Genomic DNA, 27,918 nt, shown 5'->3' with positions numbered 1-27,918 from the left:
ATAAAGTCCGTTCATTTAAGGTCCGTCCGAGTTAAAGTCCGTTAAATGTCTTTCAAAAATTCGAACTTTTTTTCAAAAATTCGAACTTTTTGTCCAGAATATAACAACTATGAGAACTTTATTGTGCCGTAAGTTAACGACGGAAAGGTTCTCTTTGGTCTGCCAGTGCCAGAGGCACAGAAAACTCTACTAGTATATGACGTTTTCAAGGGTCACTTGGCGGAAAAAGTCGACGAAATTGTGGCACTCAACAACATAGTTTATGAGCTAGTCCCCGCCAACATGACAAGCTTGTTCCAGCCTCTAGATATTACGGTAAATCTTGTTGCCAAGGACATTGTCCGACGTTGTTATAGTTCATATTACTCAGGGGAAGTAATGAAACAGTGCTTGGAAAGCTCTTGTTGGATGACCATTGACCCGCCGCGAACGAGTGCGCGGCTCCCCCTGTATCGTAGAAACTCTACAGGGGTAGAGTTATATAGTGAAACGACAATGGGGGTCACGACGTGATACAAGAAAGCTCCACGTAATGTTAAGGTTAACCTAAAGATGTCTAATTGCTAATATAAAACCAATTCACGCCGAATGGCTTGTAAAACTAAAGGTTAACACTGAAATGCAAGACCGGGGTAGTTTGATAAAAAAGGATTCCATAAAGCTATAAATCACTGATGCTTTAAGCATGGACTATTTCATGCACGAAAACCCATTTGATTTTGTAGGTTTACAACATACCAAGGACGTGCTTCGAGTTGGACTCGTCGACGGTCCAATATGAATATATGGAACAGTTACCTGAGGACCCCAGGCTATTATGTTCATTAACATACTACTGAATAAAGATTTGGCGGAATGACAGGCTGAGCGCGGCCCAGTAAATGGAACAAATATTTTACGAGTATCACCCGTTAAGATGGCGACAACTAGCGCTGGATGGCGACAACTAGCGCTGGATAGCGCTAGTTGTCGACATCCAGCGCTAGTTGTCGCTATCCAGCGCTTGATGGATGTTACTCGTCTAAATTTCTTCGAAGTAGCGCGCGCCGATTTCTTCTCGATATGTTATGGCCCGATTGCAAGTGCTACGAAGTAGCGCGCGCCGGGCCAAACCATTAACAATGGTCAATCCAGCGCTAATTAACGCTATCCAGCGCAAAATATAAATTTTCGATAATGTATAACTAGCGCAATCCAGCGCTAGTTATCGCCATCCAGCGCTAATTGTCGCTAGCCAGTGCTGGCCATCGATGGATTGCTCTATCCAGAGCCCTTGCGCTTGCAGTAGCGCGCGCGCGCCTTGTGAAACAAGCGCGCCCGAAGTGGCGCGATAGCACATGGTTAGGTGAAATCGATGGCCAGTGCAAAATGTTTGCGATATAACTCGTCAGCCAGCGCTGGCCAGTGCAATATATCAAAACTATTTGATTCACGATGTCAATCCTTCGCATCTCGCCGATCTGTGGTTATTGCGGGAAGCATTATTGGATGCGCGCGCGACCCAGTAGTGCATCGCGCTACAACAAAATTATATACTTATATGTTAAAGTTGCAATATAACTCGTCAGCCAGCGCTGGCCAGCGCAATAAATGATAAATCAAAATCAAATACAAAATATTTGTGATTTTAATCGACAGCTAGCGCTGGTTAGTGCTGGCTTACCTGGGGAGTGGGGACCTCAGGCTATCATGTTCATTGAATTGTATTACGTCGTAACCCCCACGGTAGTTTCACTATGGTAGAGTTTCTATGATACAGGGGGAGCCGCGCACTCGTGCGCGGCGGGTCATACAACGTATGACAACATCAAACATGTTCATAAACATACAACCGAATAGAGATTGTTTTCTTGAAAATTGTTGTTTTCTTGAGATTAGTATATGGACACGTTCATTGAAGTTTGAGGAAATTGGTAAATTTCTAAAACAGCGCTTTTGACGATAGTGGTTTAATTTTAACATATATTAATCTAGCGTGTTCATAAGTTCTGAACATTAGCCACGTGACCCATACTCCCATATGCACTGCTCAAAAATAAAATGTATTGCTTTTAGGCACTATTATGTAAAGAATGTCCCATTTTTGTGACATTGTTTACCATAGCTGCCCAATTAGCATTTTTTTGTCTAAAATATAGTAGATTAGGTCAATCTAACAATTATGATACAATGTATGCCTAAAGGGCAGTGATCGAACGGCTTAAAGGCAACATTTCGTAAACTTTGTCACACTCAGAATACGAGACCTTTTTTCTACTGTGAGGTGTCCTCAAAACCCTTTCAACTCATTATTTGATAGTTCTTCTGCCAATCATAGCCATAAAATATGTTGTTTTGAAAAGTTAACAAATACATAATATTAATAATAATAAATACAACATTTATAAACCGCCTTATAGCTAAATTATATAACTCGATATAATTTAATCCTGGAGATAAACTCCAGTGCTTTCTAAAGCGGCTCTTACATTAACTGAGCTTAGTTTAATTGAAAATTAGACATGACAAGTTCATTTTACCTATGTAAATGCAAAATCAATCAAATGCTAGAGAAAAGAAGTATGTTTTAAGTTTGGTCTTGAAAGATGTAACTGACTCAGCTGATCTTATGTCGTATGGCAAGGAATTAAATACTTTAACTGCACAGTGACTAAAAGCTTTCTCTGTGTTTACATAGTTAGGAGAGGGCGGAAAACTAAGGTAAAAATAATCATTATCAAGACGTACATTTTTAAAACTTTGCTGCCTAGGAGATATCAACTCTTTTAAGTAAGGAGGAGCTATATTATTTAAGGGGGCCGGGGGGGGGGGGGGGGGGGGGGTCTTCATCAAAATTCTCTCGAAATCGAGTTTATATTTGTTTCTGATAGAGGGGAGTGATATCTATCAGATGCTTTTAGTCCCATGGAAAAATAGTGTTCCTAGCCGAAATTATCGCCGGTCAAAGGTCAGCGCTTATGAGTAATTGTATTGCGCGAGCAATTTTCAATCGCGCGTTCTGAAAATCGAGTCTAAAAATCTATCTTCTCCTACATTTTTTGAGCAATCACCCTCAAACTTTCAGGATATGTTCTTAGGATCAGTTAGAAGAGAACTCTAGAGCCAGAATTTTGAGATAGGCCTTTAAAGATTTTTAATTCGATTTTGAAAATCTTGGACCTTGATTTTTAGAGGTCCAAGATTTTCAAAATCGAATTAAAAATCTTTAAAGGCCTATCTCCAAATTCTGGCTCTAGAGATCTCTTCTAACTGATCCTAAAAACATATCCTGAAAGTTTGAGGGTGATTGCTCAAAAAATGTAGGAGAAGATAGATTTTTAGACTCGATTTTCAGAGCGCGCGATTGAAAATTGCTTGCGCAATACAATTACACATAAGCGCTGACCTTTGACCGGCGATAATTTCGGCTAGGAACAATATTTTTCCATGGGACTAAAAGCAGCTGATAGATATCACTCCCCTCTATCAGAAACAACTGTAAACTCGATTTCGAGAGAATTTTGATGAAGACCCCCCCGGCCCCCTTAAACACTTGTAGGCAAGTAGGGCAATCTTAAAATCTATTCTAAATCTAACTGGTAGAAAATGAGCTTTCTTAAGAAGTGGAGTAGTGTGTGCCTTTCTTCCTCTCCCGAAAATAAATCTTACAGCAGAATTTTGCACCTTCTGTAAACGACTTAAATCATAAGAGCTCAGTCCAAAATATACGCTATTGCAATAATCAATTCTAGAGAGTACTAGAGCATGAACAAGCTGAATCTTAAGGTTAAAAGACAGTTTTGATGCTATAAACCACAAATTTCTGATCTGAATATTACATGCTTGAACCACTGACGTAATCTGATCACTCATTGAAAGATAACTGTCCAAATACAGCCCAAGACTCTTCACAGTTCCACTAACAACATGTGGCTCTTGATCCTTAACAATCTGTAGAGAGGCTGGAATATTTGTTGAGTCAAATTTAGAGGATATAACGATGACTTCAGTCTTAGAAGAATTCAGTTGAAGGAAATTGTTTGTCATCCATTTCTTGATATCAGACATACAGTGTTCCATATTGTGCTCTAGCTTTGATGGGTCATCAGAATCAAGAGTGAAATACAGCTGGGTGTCATCAGCATACAAATGAATACAGCACCCATGCATACTTGCAATGTTCTCAAGATCTTTGGTGTACAATATGAATAGCAGGGGGCCAAGGATTGAACCTTGTGGCACACCTATCTCAAGAACAGTTGCTGAGGAAGACGAATCCTTGACTTTGACACAAAATGAACGGTTAGCCAAGTAAGACCTGATCCATGTAAGAGCAATGCCTGTAATGCCATAAGCAGATCTTAGCTTCTTGATTAATCTTGGGTGATTGACAGTATCAAAGGCAGCACTCAAATCTAGAAGTAAAAGAACAACTTTAGTTTTCTTGTCAATAGTTATCAAGATGTCGTTATGGATTCTGGTTGTTGCAGTTTCACAGCTATGAAACTTCCTATAGCCGGACTGAACTTTAGAAAGCAAGTTGTTATCCTCAAGATAACTGGTGAGCTGTATAGATACACACTTCTCAATGAATTTTGACAAGAATGAGAGATTGCTAATAGGCCTATAGTTAGATAGAGATTCACCGTCAAGGCCACGTTTCTTCAAACTTGGACGAATGAGAGCCTCCTTAAGTTTTATAGGAAACTCACCTTTAACTAATGATTCATTGACTATAAATGAGATCAGAGGAAGGAGTTCTGGGAGACACTTGATGAGAATCTTTGTAGGTATGGGGTCAAGATCACAGAATTTGTTAGACATATTCTTTATGATGCTTACTAGTTCTTCATCAGACACATGACGGAATTGTACTATCTTTGGGCTATTAGAAAGAGGAACAAATTCATCTGAGTTAGGAGAATCTTGGGATTGTTGTTCTAAATAAATGTTGTTGTATATGTTGTCGACCTTTGATTTAAAGAACTGTGCAAAGTTGTTAGCACTCTCAAGATTTGAAGAGCAAGAATGAAACAAGAAATTCAATGAAACAAGAAATTTAATTTTAGCACATTTTTACAGAATAAAAAGATGTAAAACAATTCATAAAATATAATGCCCATTTGGTGTATGACTTTTTGTCCTTGACTGCTAGTTTGGTTTTGGAAGGACAGGTAACTAACGGGGCAAGGAATGCGCGTGCCTGGAAGCTTTTGCACACACCGAAACGCTAGTTCAGTTAAGTTTATAGAGACAAGGCTCAGATTAGGACTAGAAGAAAAATTGTAAGCAGACATTAGGGGTTCTGTTTATAGTTGTTATTATAGGTTGCAGTCTTGTTGTGACAAAAAGTCTACACTAAAACATTCTTTGGTTTATATTGTGTAGTTCAAGGATATAAAATGCAGCTTCAAGCTTTCAAGGTGGATATTGGAGAGCTGGCGAAAGATTATGGCCTTTGTATCAATGGTTATAATAAGCTATAAATATCTTAAACTATACAGTGCTAATTAAAATTTCTTTAAACTTCATTCTCAAATTAGATTTTTAAAATTCAAAAGTAAATATACAATAATTTTATTAAAACTTTCTCACACATACTTTACTCACAGGACAAGACTTGGAAAACGGTAGCCTAGGGTAATTTTAATTGAGATGTGTGTGACCAGCCAGTTATAATGTTTGGGAAATAAGATTTGCGCAGTCAAAATCTTTGACAGTCCAATCAAGCAGGGCGTGATTATGTTGATTCGTTAATAGCGCACGTTTTAGCTTACCTCGCAAGCACATTACACTAGTAGTAAAGTCAGTCATTCTGAATTTTGGGGTTAAAATGTTAAAAATTTTGGTTGATCTAGTGTTGTGATTGTCAGGTGGGTCTGCCTGACAGATTAGAAGGCAGGGTTTCCTCGAGGAACACGTGTAACCTTCATGTAAGGATATTGGAGCACGGAATTTCATTATCTTGTAGAGCTCGAGGTAACTGTGGTATGTATAGAGATTTTGTATAGCTAGAATATTATTATGCTTAAATATCGGTTTGGTGTGCTCTTTTATGAAAAATTTTTGGTCAAGTTTCTGGTGTCCTATAGGCCTAGTACGTGCACAAGTCTTAAACTTATCAAGGTACGCCAGCCTGTCACCAAATAGTACTCTGAGACAGTACTTCTGAGCAGTAAATAATGAGCTTATACGTTGTTTCGCTGCCCCACCCCATACAGATATACAGTAGGAAAGATGTGATTCGAACAGAGTATAATATAATTGTTGGTGTAGAAATTCTGGATTAGTGTAGTAGTACTAACTTTTTCTTTATTGAGCAACTTATTAACGATGGAATAAGTCTTTTTAGCATCACCTGCACTATCTTGTAACCTTGTTTTGTAGAAGTGATCTTTGTGGATACAATGACTGAGGATGCTCTCTCTGATGCTTTCCTGTACAGTCGTTTATAATCTGGGCAATCATGATTCTTTTGATACAGTCTCTCAATCTTTCTTCTCATTGCTTTTGCTTGTTGACAGTGTGTAGACCACCATTCAGCGTTATGATCTTTTCTTGGGATGAAAGTTTTTTCTTTAGCATGCTTGTCCAAAATACTGCTCAACTCAGACTCATAGATATCAACTGCACTATCGAGGTCATTGAAGCAATCAGTGTCACATAGTTTTGACTTAAGAATGTCCTCAACAAAAGCATCTAGGTCTATGCAAGCAATGTTTCTGTAAATAATTGGTTCTAGAGTGCCTATGGGTGCTGGAGATACATTGCAATTGAAAGCAACAAAGTAGTGGTCAGACGATGTACCAGAATCAGTAATGACAGGATCTAGAACTTCAATGCAATCGTGAGTAAAAGAACCATCCCTGGTAATTACAAGATCTAATATGCCCCCATCTCTGTGTGTTGCAGCTGAAATTTGTTGCACCCACCCACAAGACTTAAGTAGTGAATTAAACCTTTGTGCAACTGAATCATTTTCGTCTTCAATGTGGATATTAAAATCACCCATGATCAAGGGCTTTCCAGGTTTGTCTACTAAATCAACCAAGAGTTGCTCAAAGTCAGTTAGAAATTGGGGGATGTTAGCACTCTGAGATGTGGAGGTGCCAGAACGGTAAATTGAAACAATTCGTAGTATATCTCCATTCTCCAGAAGATGATTTGAAGGTACATTCACAAGACTCAAATGTTTTGAATCGCTTGCACTTCTGAGGAGTCACTTTAAGACTTTTCTTATATAGAACAGCAACACCTCCTCCCCGCCCAGCTCTTGGCTGGCTATGAATGGAATATCCAAGTTCTTTCATCTCAGAAAACTTAGCATTGTCATCTTTTCTCAGCCAAGTTTCCGTAGCACAGCAAATATCAGTATCAAAGTCTTCAAGCAATTGCATGACTCCAGCAGTTTTATTGCAGATGGATCTGCAATTAAACAGGGCAAAGTTCATACTCTGACATTCTGACTTAGAGTTTGTAGCTAGTTTTTTGAAGTAAGGATGTTTTGTTTATACCGATTCAATGCCTGTTGCATGATGGGGCACTGCTCTGAGCTGGAATGGTGAGTGTTACAGTGAGATGAGATTCTTGGATCTTTTGACAGACTGCAATTGCGACATCTATGTCTGCTAGGGTCTTCCTTGTAATGACAGTCTGATGTTCTATGCCTACCGCTGCAATACATACAAACCAGAGTTTCTTTCTCAGGACAATTTTGGGAAATTTGGTGGAGCTTCTGACAATTATAGCACTGCTTGATGATGAATCTATCCTTTACAGGACAAGCACTATTCAGAATGAAGATTTTGCCGTCTCCTGTCAATAGGTTCCTAATCTGAGGAGAGACCTTGATCCCAGCAGTAGTGTACCTTAGTCCAACATTTATGTACACAATTTCAAAGAAATGCTCATTATCTAGCAAGTGTTTAAGTCCAGGATTTTTCAAGGGAATAATATCTAGAAGAGCTTTTTTAGTCTGTAACCGGAAATCTTCAGCGGGCAAACCAGAGCGATCAATGGTTTCGAATATCTGACTGGGAATATTAGACACAGTGACCTTAGGGAGAGCTTTCTGTGAGAGAGTGATGTGAAAACCAAGTAATTTAATGACATCAGAGTTTTCAATAAGACTTTTAGCCTTCAGCCTATCAGATGAAGTTGGAAAAACTAGCGTTATCTTCTTATGTGAATCTAGTAGGCTAGTTTTCATAGCAATCAATCGTGTGTCATAGAGCAACTCAGATAGAACATCTGGAGCAGATGAAATATCAGCAGAAGGAGAGGGACTATCTAGCACCAATATCTCTTTACTTTCCTTGCTAATTTGATTTATGTTAGCGGTCACTTTACTTGGCTGAGGAGAACTAGCACCACCTACAAGAGCTTCAGCAAAATTGCTGTAAGAGGACAGTGCACTTGGAGACCGGGATTGCAAGTTTTCTTTGTTAACATTAGAAACTCGCTCTTCCAGCGAATGTTCAGAGGCTGGAGCACATAGAGCAAGCTTGTCGACAATAATGCTATGCATTTCCTCACGAAATGATTCCAGAAGGGCAGAGTTGTTTGCCCTCATCAGGTGCTCAACTTTGGAGAGAATATCAGGAGCTTCATCATGACCATAATCATGACTCATCACAGGGTTGGACTTAGAAGCATCTACCACAGATGGTACAGGTGGACCAGGTGGAGAAAAGTTTTTGGAAGAACGGGTGTCATCTACCAGTGAAATTCAATCTTCACATACGAATAGAAAATAACCCCAACGAGCTTGATCTGCAATCATAGGTCTCACCTTAGCACGGAAGGTATTTGTACAAATGGACTCAGGAAATTGAACACCGGTTATTTTGCAACAAGCGGAGTGAAACATCCCATCACAGACATTACAGATAATCGATTCATTCACAGTGTCATTACTCCCACACTGTTTACACGAGCCGTCTTCAAATACAGGAAGTATAACGGAGTTCTTCTTTGGCTTTAGAGTCTTCTTGAGCTTCTTACTGGCCAGGGCCTCGTGCCCCTTTTGGCCCGCCATTGACATTGCTTCCTGAAACTCAAATTATTTGTTATATAGTAGTGTTGAAAGTATTAAAAAACATGCACTTGGCTATTGGGAAATAATGTAAATTCTGTCACATTATATGGAATTTGAAATTCTGGGTGAATTTCCGAAATCATTTATATCTGATTTTGGTTTGGAAGGCAGGAAAACTCTATATATGAGGACGATACACGGATACAGTTGATTGAAGTATAGGGCAGTTGATGTAAACATCGTCACAAAATGATACGAAATCGTAAATGGACACGTTCATGTTGAAGTTTAAGGATATTGGTAAACCAAAAAATATAGCGTGTTCAGAAGTTCTGGACATTAGCCACGTGACCCATACTTCCATATACACGGCTCAGAAATACAATTTATTGTTTTTTTTTGTTTAAAATATAGTAGATTAGGTCATTCTAACAATTTACAATTATGACACAACATTTGGCTAAAGGGCAGGGATCGAACGGTTTTAAGGCAATATTTCGTAAACTTTGTCACACTCAGAATACGATACCTCTTTTCTAACATAATATAACATAACATAACATAACATTATAAATAATGCCTCTCTGGGCATCTCAAAAAGAAATTCATAGAAAATGAACACTTTACGTTTGAAACCATATAATTACAAACGTTTAAAAAATTTAACTAAATACCTTTGATATTAACCTTCTTCCTCTTAGCTACCAATGGATTCTCTTTCATATAACTTACATAACTATTCCTATTAGACACAGACACATCTATCCTATCAAAGATGTCATATGAAAGTTCCCAGTGATGACCAAGCTTATTAGCTCGATATCCATGAAGCCGAAAGGCATCTAATCCCCTCTTGAAACCAGTAACCGACTCACTAGCTTTCACAAGTGGTGGTAGACTGTTCCAATAGTGCAAGACCCTTTGGGCAAAGAAATCAGTCTCATTTGTGGTGAATCTATGAGTCTTTGATCTAACAGCAACGGTCCTACCAGAACGACCAAATAAATCGGAACCATAACCCACAAAGCCTTCCTGGATCTTGAACATCTCAATGAGATCTCCACGAACCCTGCGTTCAAGCAGGGTTGTGAGGTTCAGCTTATCCAGTCTCTCTCTGTAAGTCATGAGTCCCAATCCATCAATCATACGGGTGAACGATCTTTGAACACCTTCCAATTCAAGAATCAGTGACCAGTTTCCATGCCTAGCCATTGGAGCCCATGCCTGTGAACAATACTCTATATGAGGCTTTACTAAAGACTTATACAAGCCCAGCATAACGCTTGTTTCCCTCGATATAATTTCTACTGTGAGGTGTTCTCAAAACCCTTTCAACTCATTATTTGATGGTTCTTCTACCAATCATAGCCCTAAAATATGTTGTTTTGAAAAGTTAGCAAATACATGCACTTATTGGGAAATGATGTAAATTCTGTCACATTATATGGAATTTAAAATTCTGGGTGAATTGCCGAAATCATTTATATCTGATTTTGGTTTGGAAGGTGGGAAAACTGTATATAAGGCCGATGCACGGATAGAGCTGATTCAAGTTAAGGGCAGTTGATGTAAAAATTGTCACAATAATAATAAGGGCAGTTGATATGAAAAAAAATCTATCTAACTAATGCAATGGCTGATGTGATGAAATTTACATTTCTTGACCCTATTTTGAAGAAACATGCCTCGATTAGAATTCAATATTCTTCCAGGAATTATTAGTAGACCTTATTATTCAGCAAATCAGAACTCAAGTTTAACAATTCTGAGTTTAATTTTACTAAGTTACCGAGATGTGACGAAATTCACTTTTCCTGCCCCAACAGTATAATTTCAATGTAATGAAAAATGGGCATGGGTTCAATATTTCCTTATCTCTGAATTAATCATTTCAAACTATAATTAGGACTGTTGATGTGAAAGAAAGTGTATCTAAATTTTACAATGACGTATGTGACAAAATTTACATTTCTTGACCCTATTTTGAAGAACCATACCCCGATTAGAATTCAATATTCTTCCATGAATTATTAGCAGATTATTATTCAGCAGATCATCAGAACTCAAGTTTGACAATTCTGAGTTTAATTATACTAAGTTACCGAAATGTGACGAAATTCACTATTTCTGCCCCAAAAGTATAATTTCAATGTGATGAAAAATGGGCATGGGTTTCTATATTTCCTTCATCTCTGAATTATTCATTTCAAGAAAACAACAAATTTTCAAGAAAACAACAAATTTTTATTTAAATCAATTATAGCAACAATTTGAAAAACTTTAAAGCTCTTCTATTACCAGTTATTTAGAATATATATTCGCATGTATCCACACTATATTTACATTACACGTTCAACGTGATATCGTTATCAGTGCAGTGTGTACAACACCAACTACACCGATCAATTGCCAATCTGCGAAACATTTAATTATTATTATCACTTCGAGATGGCCAGGCCTACTCTCATGCTGTCTATATGTGATGATTAACTCTGAAAAACTAGGGACAACTGGGGAATGATCCCAGAACCTCGAGATTTCGCGTCTCTTGCTCTACCAATTGAGCTACTGACCCTGATTCTCAGAGCGAAATCACCACTCATATACAGCACAATTTCATGCTTTGTGTGGAATATCATTTATCAGTTATTTAGAATATATATTCGCATGTATCCACACTATATTTACATTACACGTTCAACGTGATATCGTTATCAGTGCAGTGTGTACAACACCAACTACACCGATCAATTGCCAATCTGCGAAACATTTAATTATTATTATCACTTCGAGATGGCCAGGCCTACTCTCATGCTGTCTATATGTGATGATTAACTCTGAAAAACTAGGGACAACTGGGGAATGATCCCAGAACCTCGAGATTTCGCGTCTCTTGCTCTACCAATTGAGCTACTGACCCTGATTCTCAGAGCGAAATCACCACTCATATACAGCACAATTTCATGCTTTGTGTGGAATATCATTTATCAGTTATTTAGAATATATATTCGCATGTATCCACACTATATTTACATTACACGTTCAACGTGATATCGTTATCAGTGCAGTGTGTACAACACCAACTACACCGATCAATTGCCAATCTGCGAAACATTTAATTATTATTATCACTTCGAGATGGCCAGGCCTACTCTCATGCTGTCTATATGTGATGATTAACTCTGAAAAACTAGGGACAACTGGGGAATGATCCCAGAACCTCGAGATTTCGCGTCTCTTGCTCTACCAATTGAGCTACTGACCCTGATTCTCAGAGCGAAATCACCACTCATATACAGCACAATTTCATGCTTTGTGTGGAATATCATTTATCAGTTATTTAGAATATATATTCGCATGTATCCACACTATATTTACATTACACGTTCAACGTGATATCGTTATCAGTGCAGTGTGTACAACACCAACTACACCGATCAATTGCCAATCTGCGAAACATTTAATTATTATTATCACTTCGAGATGGCCAGGCCTAATTGGTAGAGCAAGAGACGCGAAATCTCGAGGTTCTGGGATCATTCCCCAGTTGTCCCTAGTTTTTCAGAGTTAATCATCACATATAGACAGCATGAGAGTAGGCCTGGCCATCTCGAAGTGATAATAATAATTAAATGTTTCGCAGATTGGCAATTGATCGGTGTAGTTGGTGTTGTACACACTGCACTGATAACGATATCACGTTGAACGTGTAATGTAAATATAGTGTGGATACATGCGAATATATATTCTAAATAACTGATAAATGATATTCCACACAAAGCATGAAATTGTGCTGTATATGAGTGGTGATTTCGCTCTGAGAATCAGGGTCAGTAGCTCAATTGGTAGAGCAAGAGACGCGAAATCTCGAGGTTCTGGGATCATTCCCCAGTTGTCCCTAGTTTTTCAGAGTTAATCATCACATATAGACAGCATGAGAGTAGGCCTGGCCATCTCGAAGTGATAATAATAATTAAATGTTTCGCAGATTGGCAATTGATCGGTGTAGTTGGTGTTGTACACACTGCACTGATAACGATATCACGTTGAACGTGTAATGTAAATATAGTGTGGATACATGCGAATATATATTCTAAATAACTGATAAATGATATTCCACACAAAGCATGAAATTGTGCTGTATATGAGTGGTGATTTCGCTCTGAGAATCAGGGTCAGTAGCTCAATTGGTAGAGCAAGAGACGCGAAATCTCGAGGTTCTGGGATCATTCCCCAGTTGTCCCTAGTTTTTCAGAGTTAATCATCACATATAGACAGCATGAGAGTAGGCCTGGCCATCTCGAAGTGATAATAATAATTAAATGTTTCGCAGATTGGCAATTGATCGGTGTAGTTGGTGTTGTACACACTGCACTGATAACGATATCACGTTGAACGTGTAATGTAAATATAGTGTGGATACATGCGAATATATATTCTAAATAACTGATAAATGATATTCCACACAAAGCATGAAATTGTGCTGTATATGAGTGGTGATTTCGCTCTGAGAATCAGGGTCAGTAGCTCAATTGGTAGAGCAAGAGACGCGAAATCTCGAGGTTCTGGGATCATTCCCCAGTTGTCCCTAGTTTTTCAGAGTTAATCATCACATATAGACAGCATGAGAGTAGGCCTGGCCATCTCGAAGTGATAATAATAATTAAATGTTTCGCAGATTGGCAATTGATCGGTGTAGTTGGTGTTGTACACACTGCACTGATAACGATATCACGTTGAACGTGTAATGTAAATATAGTGTGGATACATGCGAATATATATTCTAAATAACTGATAAATGATATTCCACACAAAGCATGAAATTGTGCTGTATATGAGTGGTGATTTCGCTCTGAGAATCAGGGTCAGTAGCTCAATTGGTAGAGCAAGAGACGCGAAATCTCGAGGTTCTGGGATCATTCCCCAGTTGTCCCTAGTTTTTCAGAGTTAATCATCACATATAGACAGCATGAGAGTAGGCCTGGCCATCTCGAAGTGATAATAATAATTAAATGTTTCGCAGATTGGCAATTGATCGGTGTAGTTGGTGTTGTACACACTGCACTGATAACGATATCACGTTGAACGTGTAATGTAAATATAGTGTGGATACATGCGAATATATATTCTAAATAACTGATAAATGATATTCCACACAAAGCATGAAATTGTGCTGTATATGAGTGGTGATTTCGCTCTGAGAATCAGGGTCAGTAGCTCAATTGGTAGAGCAAGAGACGCGAAATCTCGAGGTTCTGGGATCATTCCCCAGTTGTCCCTAGTTTTTCAGAGTTAATCATCACATATAGACAGCATGAGAGTAGGCCTGGCCATCTCGAAGTGATAATAATAATTAAATGTTTCGCAGATTGGCAATTGATCGGTGTAGTTGGTGTTGTACACACTGCACTGATAACGATATCACGTTGAACGTGTAATGTAAATATAGTGTGGATACATGCGAATATATATTCTAAATAACTGATAAATGATATTCCACACAAAGCATGAAATTGTGCTGTATATGAGTGGTGATTTCGCTCTGAGAATCAGGGTCAGTAGCTCAATTGGTAGAGCAAGAGACGCGAAATCTCGAGGTTCTGGGATCATTCCCCAGTTGTCCCTAGTTTTTCAGAGTTAATCATCACATATAGACAGCATGAGAGTAGGCCTGGCCATCTCGAAGTGATAATAATAATTAAATGTTTCGCAGATTGGCAATTGATCGGTGTAGTTGGTGTTGTACACACTGCACTGATAACGATATCACGTTGAACGTGTAATGTAAATATAGTGTGGATACATGCGAATATATATTCTAAATAACTGATAAATGATATTCCACACAAAGCATGAAATTGTGCTGTATATGAGTGGTGATTTCGCTCTGAGAATCAGGGTCAGTAGCTCAATTGGTAGAGCAAGAGACGCGAAATCTCGAGGTTCTGGGATCATTCCCCAGTTGTCCCTAGTTTTTCAGAGTTAATCATCACATATAGACAGCATGAGAGTAGGCCTGGCCATCTTCTATTACCATGGAATATACTACGGTTATGGTGACTTGGGCTATTGAGTTGTTAAGTAGATTAAGATTAGTAAACCTGCACTTGCATTGTATATTTTATAAAAACTAGAAATTAGGCTTCACGGTAAAATGGAGAAGCAGGCTGATCTTGGAGAGAGCAGACCGTAAAGTTTACGCACCCACCAGGGCTACCTACCTACCCCAGTTGTTCTTTTTTTTCAAACTATAATTAGGACTGTTGATGTGAAAGAAAATGTATCTAAATTTTACAATGACAATTTACATTTCTTGACCCTATTTTGAAGAACCATACCCCGATTAGAATTCAATATTCTTCCAGGAATTATTGGTAGGTTATTTTTCAGCAAATCAGAACTCGAGTTGAACAATGCTGAGTTTAATATCACTAATTTACCGAAATGTGACGAAATTTACTTTTCCTGCCCCAACAGTATAATTTCAATGTGATGAAAAATGGGCATGGGTTTCTATATTTCCTGTATAAATCCATTCCAACTATAATAAGGGCAGTTGATATGAAAGAAAATCTATCTAACTAATGCAATGGCTGATGTGACGAAATTTACATTTCTTGCCCCTATTTTGAAGAATCATACCTCAATTAGTATATAATGTCACTTTATCACCATCACTATGTCGATAAATTAGTTATTTTGCCAACACGGAGCAAATAAAGTTGTAATATTTTTTTTGTGACGAAATTTACAAATTTTTACCCTGTTCAGGTGTTGAAATTTATCCAATGTTAACATATCACTGCCATATGATAATTTATATGACCGGCGTATGGTTGAAATATTGTTAATTGATTCATAGTACGTAATATAGGGTGTTTAAGTTGGTATACTAATATTTACTCAATTTCACACATGTTGAGATATCATACAAATTTATGTGACTAAATTTACCTATTTCTGCCTTCTGTATTTACAAAATGACACCTAAACCTCGTGTTTCGGTGTTCACTTAAACGGTACTTGGCGGCTGAACTGTGGTGTCTGACGTTTGCAGCTAGATCGGACTCTGCATGATATTGTATTAGCAAATTTGTATAGTGTATAATTGTTTAGTGTTTATGATACTCTGCAACCTGGTAGCACGGCTGACACAAAAACAAAATGTTGGCCTGGCTTGTGCATAACCAAGTAAATAACACGTACTCCGATAAAAGCCGTCTGGAGAAACTCCTCAAAATGTTCATTGTAGTCAACGGGCACAAAGAAGCACTACTAGCAATTGTGTCCTTTACCCTCCTACATAATTTGAACATTTTTGTGGCTAACTCATTGAACAACATCTGAATTAAAATGTGTCTAGTATTAAAAGATTCAGTAAGTAATTTTTTCATGTACGCTGTACAATGTAGTTAGTAAATCAAATCAAACTTTTTCGATCAGCCGCGCGCTGAACCAGTGTTGCACTAGGTAAAAATTGTGTATATTTTGTTCATTTTTGAGTGTAAATTAATTTATTAATTTATCACAAATTATTTTATTATAATATAACCACTTATGTGAAATGGTTATTTTGACTTTAAATATTTGAACTAAATATGAATTGATTGTGGGTATAAAATAAAATTTGTTTTACTAAAAAAAATTTGTTTTACTGTATTTGTATTTGCCTATAACAATGAAATATGTGAACAATTCCAAACACATTCAGCTCACAAAATAATGGTAGACTATTCGGCATGTCTTGTCAGGATGTCATAAACATCCCTCATATAAATTTCTTAAATGTGTGACGGAGTTTACATGGTGCTACCATTTAAGGAAAAAAGTCGCTAAATATGTAGATAATAGTCATATACAGCTATTCTATGAATTGGAAATTCGAAAATTTGGTCAAACACGGCAACAAGGGGTCCATATAAACTCCGTCACGTTCTTATAGTGTGACAAAGTTTACAACTCACTGCCGGCCGCATTTAAGCGATATCTTAACGTCTGATAAAGATATCGTTATGCGACAAAGTTTATCTAGAGGATGAAACGATTATCTTAGGGTTAGAGGGTTTATATAGTTTCATAGTGTGACACATTTTACATCATCGTGCCATTCAGTAGGGTCACTAATATTTACCAATATCCTCAAACTTCAATGAACGTGTCCATATACGCGGAATGACAGGCTGAGCACGGCCCTGTAAATCATTTGCGGACTAAATTTACAAAAAATGGTGCTCAAACGTGTAACTTTATAAATTATGAGATCAGTCCACATCATGCTATATAAAAATAGCAAATTTCTTCATTCTTCATTGTACTTTCATTCAAATATCTGATTGATTCTGAATTGAATCAGTGAAGACAGATTCTAATGGAAATAAATGCTAAATAGCTGAATAACGTATCGATATTTCTACGTCATACTCATATTCTCAATAACTGTAATAGATTTGTAGTGTTGTAATTAGTTTTAAACGAATTACAACACTACAATAGTACAGAAGTACACTCATTGTACTGAGGGGAATCAGAGGAAGATCAACAGCCCAGCATCTTGAACTGCTAGACCTCATCCCCTTGCTCTATCCAGAGCCCTTGCGCTTGCAGTGGCGCGAAAGCACATGGTTAGGTGATCCCTGGGGGGATTCCAAACCCACCGCTTCGGCGAGTAGTTGATACACTGTTCTCAAGCAAGAGCCACTTTGATTTACTTCCTGTGAGGTGTCTCAGCTACATGGTTTAGGGGTCCCCCCTTTTTCAAAAAAGAAAAATTACAACACTAAAACTACAACACTTAAGATGTCTTAATTGTGGGATAATAAGTCCTGATCAATAAATGTAATAGATTTGTAGTGTTGTAATCAGTTTTAAACTAATTTGTAGTGTTGTAATTAGTTTTAAACTAATTACATCACTACAACTACAACACCTTAGATGTCTTAATTCTGGGATAATAAGTCCTGATCGTCCTTATTTTTTAACTTATATCATTCAAATGATATATATATATATAATACATTCAATTAAACAAGTGATGCAATTGGCAGAGCACAATACACAGGTAACGGAAATTTTCCACTGCTACCAATATTATATGAAATATCAACAACCAAATAGAATTTACTCCATCATAGAGCAAAGATGAGGTTGTAAGAGACTTCTGAAAGAGGGGCCTCATATTTTTGTCAATTTTCTTGCCTCTGTAGCCTTGTAGAGCAATGAGCGTTGTTCCTAACATTGCATCCTTATTAGAGAAAAATACATGATCTTAGGAAGTCTGCTGACTTGTCTGCGGACATATGAATAACATGCCATCTGTCATATGTAGTCATTGGACTGGTCTGTGGACTGAGTCAGGTTTCTTTGATACTGCCAGAAGTGCTAAGCGCTCTCCCACCTATGAATAGCATTAAGTCTTTCAATTTGATTGTATTCAAATAGCATATAACAACTCTATTGTATGTATTCTCTAAATAGATTGGTGATTTAATTCTTAGCTTATTCCCTGCATTCTGTAGATTATGGCTCCCATGGGACGTGGTTTTGGACGTGGTGGTGGTGGTGGTACCAGAGGAGATCAAGGGAGAGGAATCTCAGAAGGAGACAAAATGGATGAACATGAAGACTTCTCCAACGACAAACCAACGGATCCAGCTGACAGTGAGAAGTTGAAGCTTATTGAAGACAGTAAGACAGAGTTCTTCAAGAGGAGGAAGATAGAACTGACAAACCTTCCTAACGATCCACGACCTGAGGTAATAGTGCATTTTTGTTGTGATTTGATCTTCATCTGTTGAGAAAAGGAACCCCTTAAAATTGAATCACGTTTTAAATAACTTAAATACTTTACCTTTTTAAAACTCGATCCACATACTTTACTTTGCGTAATGTCTCCTCGGTTATCTCCCCCAAATGATCAGGAAACCGTGATTGAGGGTGAAATGGGGAGAGGCCCTGTCCTGATTCATTTGTGATTTTTTCCGTTCACCCTTTTGTAAAAAGGCAATAGTGAAAGGTTACGAATGGACATTTTGCAGAAAAACGTGGATTTTGGAGATAGCGGTAGGCGGGTCTGAATATGTTGTCATCTGTCCTTCCGTCCGTTACCATGACAACCAGCGCGCAGTGCAGCGCGCGAGGATTACTTGCGGAGATGTGATGTATAGATAGCCTGTGGTCAATGAATGCGCGGCGCGACTGTGTTTCAATGTATATAACGGTGTAATGTATAGTATTAGGTTAAAAGCCCAATTTGTACGTGGCATGCGTAGTATAGTGTACTGATGTGTATCAATATTATTATTATGAAGTGAGCTGATTGGAGCTTATTTTTATAGTTATAGTGAACGGAAATCTAGCGTCCGCCAAAACGAAACAACGGGCGCAATTCTTGTTATAACCTTTAATTTAGGAGATACATCAGCTGCTGTTCAAAGATTTTCCAGTAAGCAATGTGACTGTTACAGACAGAAATACTGGTAAGTTCAGCTTAATTATTTAGCCATTTAATTTTATGTTAATATATTTTCTAGCTGTGACTGTGTTACAAATACAAAACAATTTCTCTAGATTCCTCTGATAATCATCCAACTTCAGCTCGGGTGACATTTGTTGATAGCACAAGCACCAAAAGGGCAATTGACGGGGTCAACGGCACAGTGTTCAAAGACAATAAGATCAGTATTAGCTACGCTCCAACAGACAACTTCCTCTTCCTGGGAAACCTAGCTCTGTCTATTGATGAGAGCATGCTTGGGGTGAGCAACTTTTGTAACCTTCTATGTTTTTTGCTGCTGGTAATTTCTCTGAACTTAAAAATTTGCTGGTGGCATAATTATGTCTTAAACTTATCGTAATTTGAATATCTTGAGTTATGAGTAATTACTCTTCTCAGGATATGCTCTCCCCCTTCGGAAAAGTGTCTCGAGCATTCCTCCTCCGGTCCCTTAAAACTGGCTACATGAAAGGATGCGGTTTTGTTGAATTTGAAGATAGAGAGGACGCAAAGAACGCTAAAGAGTCACTCACCGGACGGTTCCTGAGAGGTAGAATTGTCAGGACGGATTGGGCTCCTCTGGTGCTGAACAACTACGAAGAGCTCCACTCCCGCACTCTCTTCATCGACAGAATTCCTAAAGATCTGTTTGATTCCAATGTTCTACGCGAACTGTTTGCTCAGTGTGGCAAAGTGCTGTTTTGTGATGTGAGTAACTTGTTTCACAAGATTTGGTGTTGAATTGTATACGTAGTATGTGTAACTATTACTATTACTTAGCTTGCACTTAAAGTGGAATAACGTGGAAAGAAGTGTCTGGTGTTGATAGCCGATTAACAAAACCACAATTGCAGGAATGAAGTATCGTATCAAAGCCACGAAAAATTTATTGAAAATTAAATTATTTTGAAAATATGTTCCCAAACTAATTATCAATTATTTGAAGTTAAGCCCTGTATTTAACATTGATATCGAAATAAGAGGTCGGATATCGTCTTGATATATCTTACTCTCAGTTGATAGAAAATATTTTAGCCTTGCGCATTTGTTCAGAGCCGTTATCATTTTGTAGCTAGTGATAAGATAATATCTCATTGTCACGTCCGATAAGATGATAAGAAAGCGACATGATATAGTTTTATAAGCATTATTGCTATAAGCACGAGAAGCGAGGTTATATTTGAATTGGGGACTTGACTCCATTGTATCTAGGTAATGTTATCGCAGGTAAACAAATATAATCTTGGTCAATGTTGATGATGAGGTATTGCCATAATGTATTTTGATATAAAATCGTGAAATGGTAAACTTTCCCAGCAGTCAAAACCTGAATTTGCAACTATATTCTACGATATGTGAGGTGCTGGCAGAGGCTTAGGGGCAGAGCAGCTAATTTCCTATTGTTGTTCGATTAGTTTCGTGTAAATAAGAATTAGAAAAATAACTTTAAATTCACTGTCTATATGGTAAATTATATTATGATCCGATGTTTTTCGGTTTGTTTTTTTACTAGAATAAACAAACCGGAGGTTAGAACTGATTTACACGATCTCTATCCATATTTAATTTGAGAGAAGGGTTCACTGTTCAACGAACCTGTAGTATTGAAATTTGAATATCTCCAGTGCTAATGATATTACACTTTGAATTTTGATAGTTTTTCAGAAGCCAGCGTCACTTGATCCAACTTTCGACCCCCACTTTGCTTGAAATATGTAAATTTCATCGTGATAACCACAGTATATTTGACAAGATCAACTAGATCTTGTTTATTTTCGTGACAAAGGCTTCTGAATACTTTAATTGTGAATCGATTTCTTTTCTCATTATATCTTAGAAACGACACCCGTTTTAGGCATCAATTAATTATCTGTATTATAGCCGTTGATTTTCAAAATTTTGTTGCACCAGGAATCTGAAAGAAATCACCGATGTTACTTGGATATTAGTACTCCCTCCGAGCAAGTAGCATTGTTGTGATGAAGTGTGATCCCATACTAATTTTACTAATTTTACTAATTTTACCCGTATCCAAGTTTCGATGCTGATCTTTTTGTGGGTGGAAATTTGGTTTCTTAAGATCCCGAAAGTGAAATCTGACTTGAAAATTGGATTAGTTGACATTAATGAAAATTATGATCTTTTAGTTGAAAATTGGATTAGTTGACATTAATGAAAATTATGATCTTTTAGTTCATGCCTTGAGATAGGTTTAGTGTGCAGACAGCACTCAGCAGATAGGATTCAAAACAGTTTGTTCATAAAACATTTAGATGTGCAGTTAGAATTGCTCTTATGTAGGCAAGGTTACCAGGGTAAGCTTAAGGTTATTTTGTCCATGTTTTAGTTTTAGGTGATTGAAATTTGAAGGAATTTTGATAAAAGAATTAACAATATTGGAAAAAATTTTACGACGTGAAGCTTGATACTAATGTTATCTTTCTAAATACAGGGTTTAGTAAGTAAAGCTTTACTAACTAAAGCTTCAGTCTTCACTAACTAAACCCTGTGTTTAAACTTTTAAAATTGACTGACACAGTGCATGAATGACTAGATTATTTTGGTATCGGGTTTAATTTACTGTCTGGCACTCTGGCCTGGAATCATTTATTTATTACTAGTAGTTTGTGACCATAATTTGTTTCTTCTCACAAGTTCTTAAACTGGATGAGGTTTATTTAAAATAATGTTCAATTTTCATTTAGTTCTACAAAGCTGCTCTGCCTAAGCCCCTCTAAGATCTTAAGGACATGTTTTGAGCGATATTTCTGAACTGTGCAACTAAAACTTCTTTAATATTAAACGTGATGTTCCCCTACTATTGTAAGAATGCTTTTACGCTATGACTTGAATATATATCATGTTGGAAGTGACCTGAATCTAGACATTCTAGCGCTTGTTTTACTCAGTGGTAAACAAATATGTCTAATAAGAGTATTTTGTTGCATTGGCAAGTCTTTACAGCTTTTCTGTTAAGGTCACTTTCCAACAAATGCAATGTTTGAGTCTATTTCCAATCTTTGTCTACCAAATTGGGTTAGTTGCACAATTAGAAAGTATTTGCAAAATGTAGAGTCGTCAAGTCATCAGGAGGTGCGTGGTTATTTTTATTCTGAAGAAAACAGAGAGAGAGATAAAGGTATAATAACGTATAATGATCTGGTAAACTGTAGGAGAGAAGTGTTTGGGTGCACTTTTAAGACTAACTAAAAGTACAATGTATATAGTATAGTACAACGTATATTGTATAGTACAACGTATATTGTATAGTATAGTACAGTGTATAGTACAGTGTTAACTGTTAATGGTAACATATGTAAGAGTTCTGTCAGAATGGTTTTGTGAGTATTTGAGAATTGAGCACTTGAGAGGCCATCTGGGATCATCAGCAGGAATCTCTCAACGTGAGTATTTCCAACCAACATTCCTAACATTGGTACCATTTAACTTACTCTCTAAGTCTCTAGTTCAGATACTTAGAATAGCTGTCTCTGTTGTAAACTTAGGACAGGCTTAGCAGGAAGTAGGAACTATTGTTATAAATAATACAACTCGGTTCTTTATAACCGCTCAATTATGAGTTAACTTATTTTCTTTATCTATTTCTTATCCAGATTGCGATAAACCCGGCTAATGGTGAGTCGAGAGGGTTCGGTTTTGTTGACTTTGATAGTCCAGATACAGCAGAGAAAGCTCAGAGAATGTTCAGCAACTATCAAATAGGGTAACTGTCCTATGCTCTTTCTATTTTCTGCTTTATCTGTCGTAGATACAACTTCACTGTTTGACTGGATAGTAATCATGAAATTGAAATCAAATTTCCCGGTCCTGTTTCAAGTTACACAGCAGTTTTTTATAAGAGTTAACAGACGGTGGTAAAGCTAGCTCTCTCATTATACAGCTCCCACAGGAACAGCTCTCTACGCCTAGCATTCGGAGTACCAGGTCGGACAGGGGCTCACACCCTCCGTCAGCAATCCAACAGTGTTGGTCTGAACGAGCTGGGAGCTAACAAGGGGGTGCCACCCCCACCTCACCCCAACAAACCCCACTACCAGAAACCTTACGATAGAGCTGGGGGACGAGGAGGGCACCGACCTGGTGGTGATACCAGGAAATGTTTCAACTGTAACGAGACAGGTCACATGGCTAGAGACTGTCCGAGACAGAGGGGCGGACCTCCCCATGGGGGCCAGTTCCCCCACCAGGGTCCTCGTGAGTATTATCGGTCTCTTCCTTTTACACAAATACAGTTTATTTAACTCGTGTCAAAGTGATTTAAAAGTTAAAACGAGTGCACATCACTGATAGGACGGGAAATTGAGGGATGGCCCATATAGTTTCTTATTTAAATGTTACACCTGCCAGCTCCTGGTCAAGATACCCGAACCTGCTACAACTGCAACCAGAGAGGTCACGTGGCTAAGGACTGTCCTAGGAACAGAGATCAAGGGCCACCCGGACAAGCTCCACCTCGTTACACAGCCCCAGGCTTCCAGCAACCACCAGGACCTCCCGGACAACCTGGACACGGTCCTCCTTCCATGCCACCAGCACCGGGACATCCTCCTCCTATGATGCCAGGCATGCCTCCTATGCCAGGTTAGCTTTGTTAGAGTGTGCTGCAGACTACTTACATTCCAGTCTCTCTCAAATTATGCTCATCTTACCAATTGGAGCTCGTTTTTACAGATTTAATTTTAAAGAAATTCAACGCAAGTTTTAGTTAAAAGTTTTTGTTTTCAGGAATGCACGTGATGCCCCCGATGATGCCAGCGATGCCACCAATAATGCCAGCACAATACCCTCCAGCAGCCTCTGCTGTGTTCCCGCCTGGTTACCCTGCAGCTGCCCCTCCTGCAGTTTCTATGCCACAACAGATGGCGGCAGCTACCTACCACCCCCCTGTCATGCCGTCGGTTTCAGCCCCTCATGTAGTACCCTCACCTCAGCCTCATCCTACACCGCAACCTATGCAGCAGCCTACCCCTACACCGGTACTAATTATTAGTATATCTACTGGTCTTTATCTAATCTAGAGAGACAAAATAGTAATGTATTTCTAAAATGCGAGTAATTTTATTTGATGTTGAAAATAAACCTGATTTAGACCTCACAGGTGTACCAATCCCCAATTCCAGCTCCGCAACCGGCCCCTCTTCAGCCACCTCAAGCCAGAGTAAGTTAAATCCCTATATATTACGTGACCCCAGCTAGGAATTCACAAATCTCTTTGTTTTCTTACTTTGAAAGCAAAACCATCGAGTACATTTTGCAAGGGTAATTGTGCGATATACGTTATAATAAGCTGATTGTTGCAAGTCTTCCTAAGATCATCAATTACGACCTTAACAAATTAAAGGGTAGTAGCTACGATGACAAGTCACTCAAAAATATAAGATATTTGGGTTCGGAAGGGATTGACTCCCAATCATTTAGTAACAGTACTTTAAGGTACAGTTTGACCTTAAAGTGGTTGATACATCAGAAAATTTAGTGGAATGACTGCATCAATAACGCTCTGTAGCACGTCAAATTTGGCCTCTTCTTGCTGATCGTTGTCCCAACTGACCCACTAAAGTTTTCCGTCTCATAATCCGCGGGAATATCTTCTGGTACTAGCAGTTTCTATATTATCTTCTCAAAGAAAGTACAGCCATTTTCGCGCGCACCTAAGCTATTCTGACACAACGCGCGCTAAATTTGAAACTATTGTTTCAGCCGGCTATGAGTGTGCAAAACCCTGGCGCTGCTGCGGTGCTCCACCAAACCCACTTGCCAATCCAGCCCCAGCAACCTGCCCCCTCCCCTGTACCTGATAACACCGCTCAGTTGCTCCAGTTACAGGGACAGATTCAGCAGGCTGCTTCACAAGTTCAACTTCTTGGTCAACAGGTAACATTCATGATGAAATGGTTCAACATCGGGAATATTTTGTTCCGTCTTATTTCTGCTGATTATTTACATTTCTACTTGTAGAGGAAGGATGATAATAAGAAGTCCTTCAGCTCGCACACAATATTGAGTATTGATTTCGTCAGTGTAATGTTCAACCTTCCTTATTTTTATCCATATTTTAATGCTCCTCTGATATTGTGAGCTAAAAAGTTAAATCTAACTCTTCAGGCTGCTGCTGCCTATTCACAAGCCCAACAGGCGCCAACGAACGAACAAAGAAACCAGTATTACCAACAGTACACACAGTTGTACCAACAGCAACAGCAGCATCAACAACAACATAATACTTTGGTTTCGCAACACACAGCTCTTCTAAGGGGCACTTCTGTAAGTATATGTCCTTTCATTTAGTGTAATGTTCTCTTCTAAGTATTCTGCTACTTATTATTGATATATAGTATATCTTAATCATGCTAACGTCGAATGTTGATTCTCGATGAATTTCTAAGGCGTAAGTACCTCGCTCAGGTAAAACACATAACAACATTTAATCTACAACACATTTCAGGGAGCCAGTGCAGCTACCTCCCTCGCCAGAACCTAAAAGAGACACGCAGTGCTGGGCTACTAGTTTTATTTTATTACCTTGGTCTTAACGAACTGTAACGAACTGCAGCAGGACGCAGTCCTCTTATTTTAATTTTCAAACAGATATTTGTATTAACTGTATTGACAATGTGGTACAATACTATGTGTATTAGTATGATTAATGTTGCCTTACAAAAATTAATGTTTTTAAATGCAGAGTCTTAGTATTTTGCCTACTGAAAGGTATACTGGAAGTTGGTTTTGGCTGAATTTATGTCAAATGATATACTTATATAGCTATGAACCAGAAGGCACAATCTGGGTAATGGGAGTCAGATTTCCGGAGAAAGCTTTAATTATGGACAATCTCCAAACTGTGATATTTCTGTCCCATTTTCAAATATAAGCGACATGGGTTCCCTAATTCTCACCGTTTTGACCGAATTTTTCTTGTATGACCAATTAATGAGATCGCTGTGGATGGCACAAGACACGATTGAAGAACCGAAAGTTAGATTACCAAAGGAACTAAGGAAGTTTTACTGGGCGGCGTTCAGCTTCAAGTTCAATCAAATGTGTTTGTGAACAATCAGCCTGGGCTCCCCAGGTAAAGAAAGCTTTGGTATTGTAATTATTAACGGAAAATTTAGAAGCATCAGAACCCTTTTGGAATACCTATGAATAGGAGCTTTCCTGACGTTTCCTTGACCAAAATGTCGAGATGATGATTCGGGATTTTTGGACTATGGGGACAAAAGTGGGACATGCATTAAGCATTTATTTTCCCTAATAAGCTCTGAAAATGAATGGTGCTATTAAAATAATTGTAAATGATGGATGTAGTTGCAAGCTAGGTCTAGGGGCCATCAAAAGTAGCATATGGGATAACATTACCCAGGTTCATGAATGAACGAAAAGTGCTCAGAATTAATTGACGATGTCAATTCATCGCATCTTACTGGGCCGCGCTCATGGCTCAGCCTGTCATTCCGCCTATTCTCTAAGTTTATGAACATGATAGCCGGAGGTCCCCAGGTAATATCAAATATAATATAAGGCCCAGTAGCGCATCTCGCCGATCTTGCGAGAAGCATAACTGCTAGGGCGCGGCCCAGTAACGCATCGCGCTACAGTGCTCAGAATGGTTCAAAATTGGTCGCAAGGAGTTTTTCGTCACACGTTGAAGACCTGCCGCGCGCGAGTGAGCAGTTACCTAGGGACTCCGGGCTATTATGTTCATAATTTAGGAAGCGCATGTGTGTCAAAAAGTTGTAGGTTTACAACCTACCAGGACGCGCGCCGAGTTGGACTCGTCGACGGTCCAATATATCGACGAGTACAACTCGGCGCGCGTCCTGGTAGGTTGTAAACCTACCAGTATCACCCGTTAATCAAAAAATGCTCTAACCAGAGCCCTCTCGCTTGTGAAACAAGCGCGTCACGCAGTAAGCGTAGACACATGGCTATGTGAAGTCAAAAAGTAGTAATATAACACACATAACATGCGCTTCCTATTTAGGAAGCGCATGTGTGTTACTACTTTTTGACACACATGCGCTTCCATACATCATAGATATTACTGATGCAAATGATAAAAACAAATGAAAATGACCGAAGGGGCTCATGTTGTATCACGTTGCGACCCTCACGGTCGTTTCACTATGGTCGTCCTGACGATACAGGGGGAGCCGCGCACTTCGTGGGCGGCGGGTCATACAACGTATGACAAGGCTCATGCTAGTACAAAGTGAATCAACTACTTGCCGAAACGGTGAATTGTGAATCTTCCATGTGCCCTGCAATCATTTCGTCTGTGAAATTTTACGCAATACAGAGTTGAGACACAGTTAATAAACTGCGGAGTGACTAAAATGCTATACAGCAAAAACAGAACGCTCCAACCAAACACTCCACCTACTGATCC

The 27,918-nt window shown here is 38.5% G+C and overlaps 1 protein-coding gene across 2 annotated transcripts; it reads left to right on the top strand.

The window, feature by feature from the left end:
- Positions 1-18,524: 18,524 nt before the first annotated feature.
- LOC134816698 (ribonucleoprotein PTB-binding 1-like) lies at positions 18,525-26,430 on the top strand. 2 transcript variants are annotated; one of them, XM_063825656.1, is made up of 12 exons: positions 18,525-18,768; positions 19,425-19,491; positions 19,610-19,770; positions 19,908-20,216; positions 23,123-23,232; positions 23,419-23,723; positions 23,877-24,110; positions 24,255-24,505; positions 24,628-24,687; positions 25,230-25,403; positions 25,635-25,793; positions 25,975-26,430. In XM_063825656.1, exons 1-12 carry the CDS (start codon positions 18,535-18,537, stop codon positions 26,008-26,010), a joined length of 2,100 nt encoding a protein of 699 aa, XP_063681726.1. In that variant the 5' UTR covers positions 18,525-18,534; the 3' UTR covers positions 26,011-26,430. The 2 variants fall into 2 exon arrangements, with proteins under 2 accessions (XP_063681726.1, XP_063681727.1); XM_063825657.1 differs by having other exon boundaries at positions 18,536-18,768; positions 24,619-24,687.
- Positions 26,431-27,918: the final 1,488 nt, after the last annotated feature.

This window comes from Bolinopsis microptera, chromosome 6 (genome assembly GCF_026151205.1).
Source record: "Bolinopsis microptera isolate Bmic1 chromosome 6, MBARI_Bmic_1.0, whole genome shotgun sequence".
Classification (NCBI taxonomy): Eukaryota; Metazoa; Ctenophora; class Tentaculata; order Lobata; family Bolinopsidae; genus Bolinopsis; species Bolinopsis microptera.
This window is presented reverse-complemented; position numbering and strand designations above follow the sequence as displayed.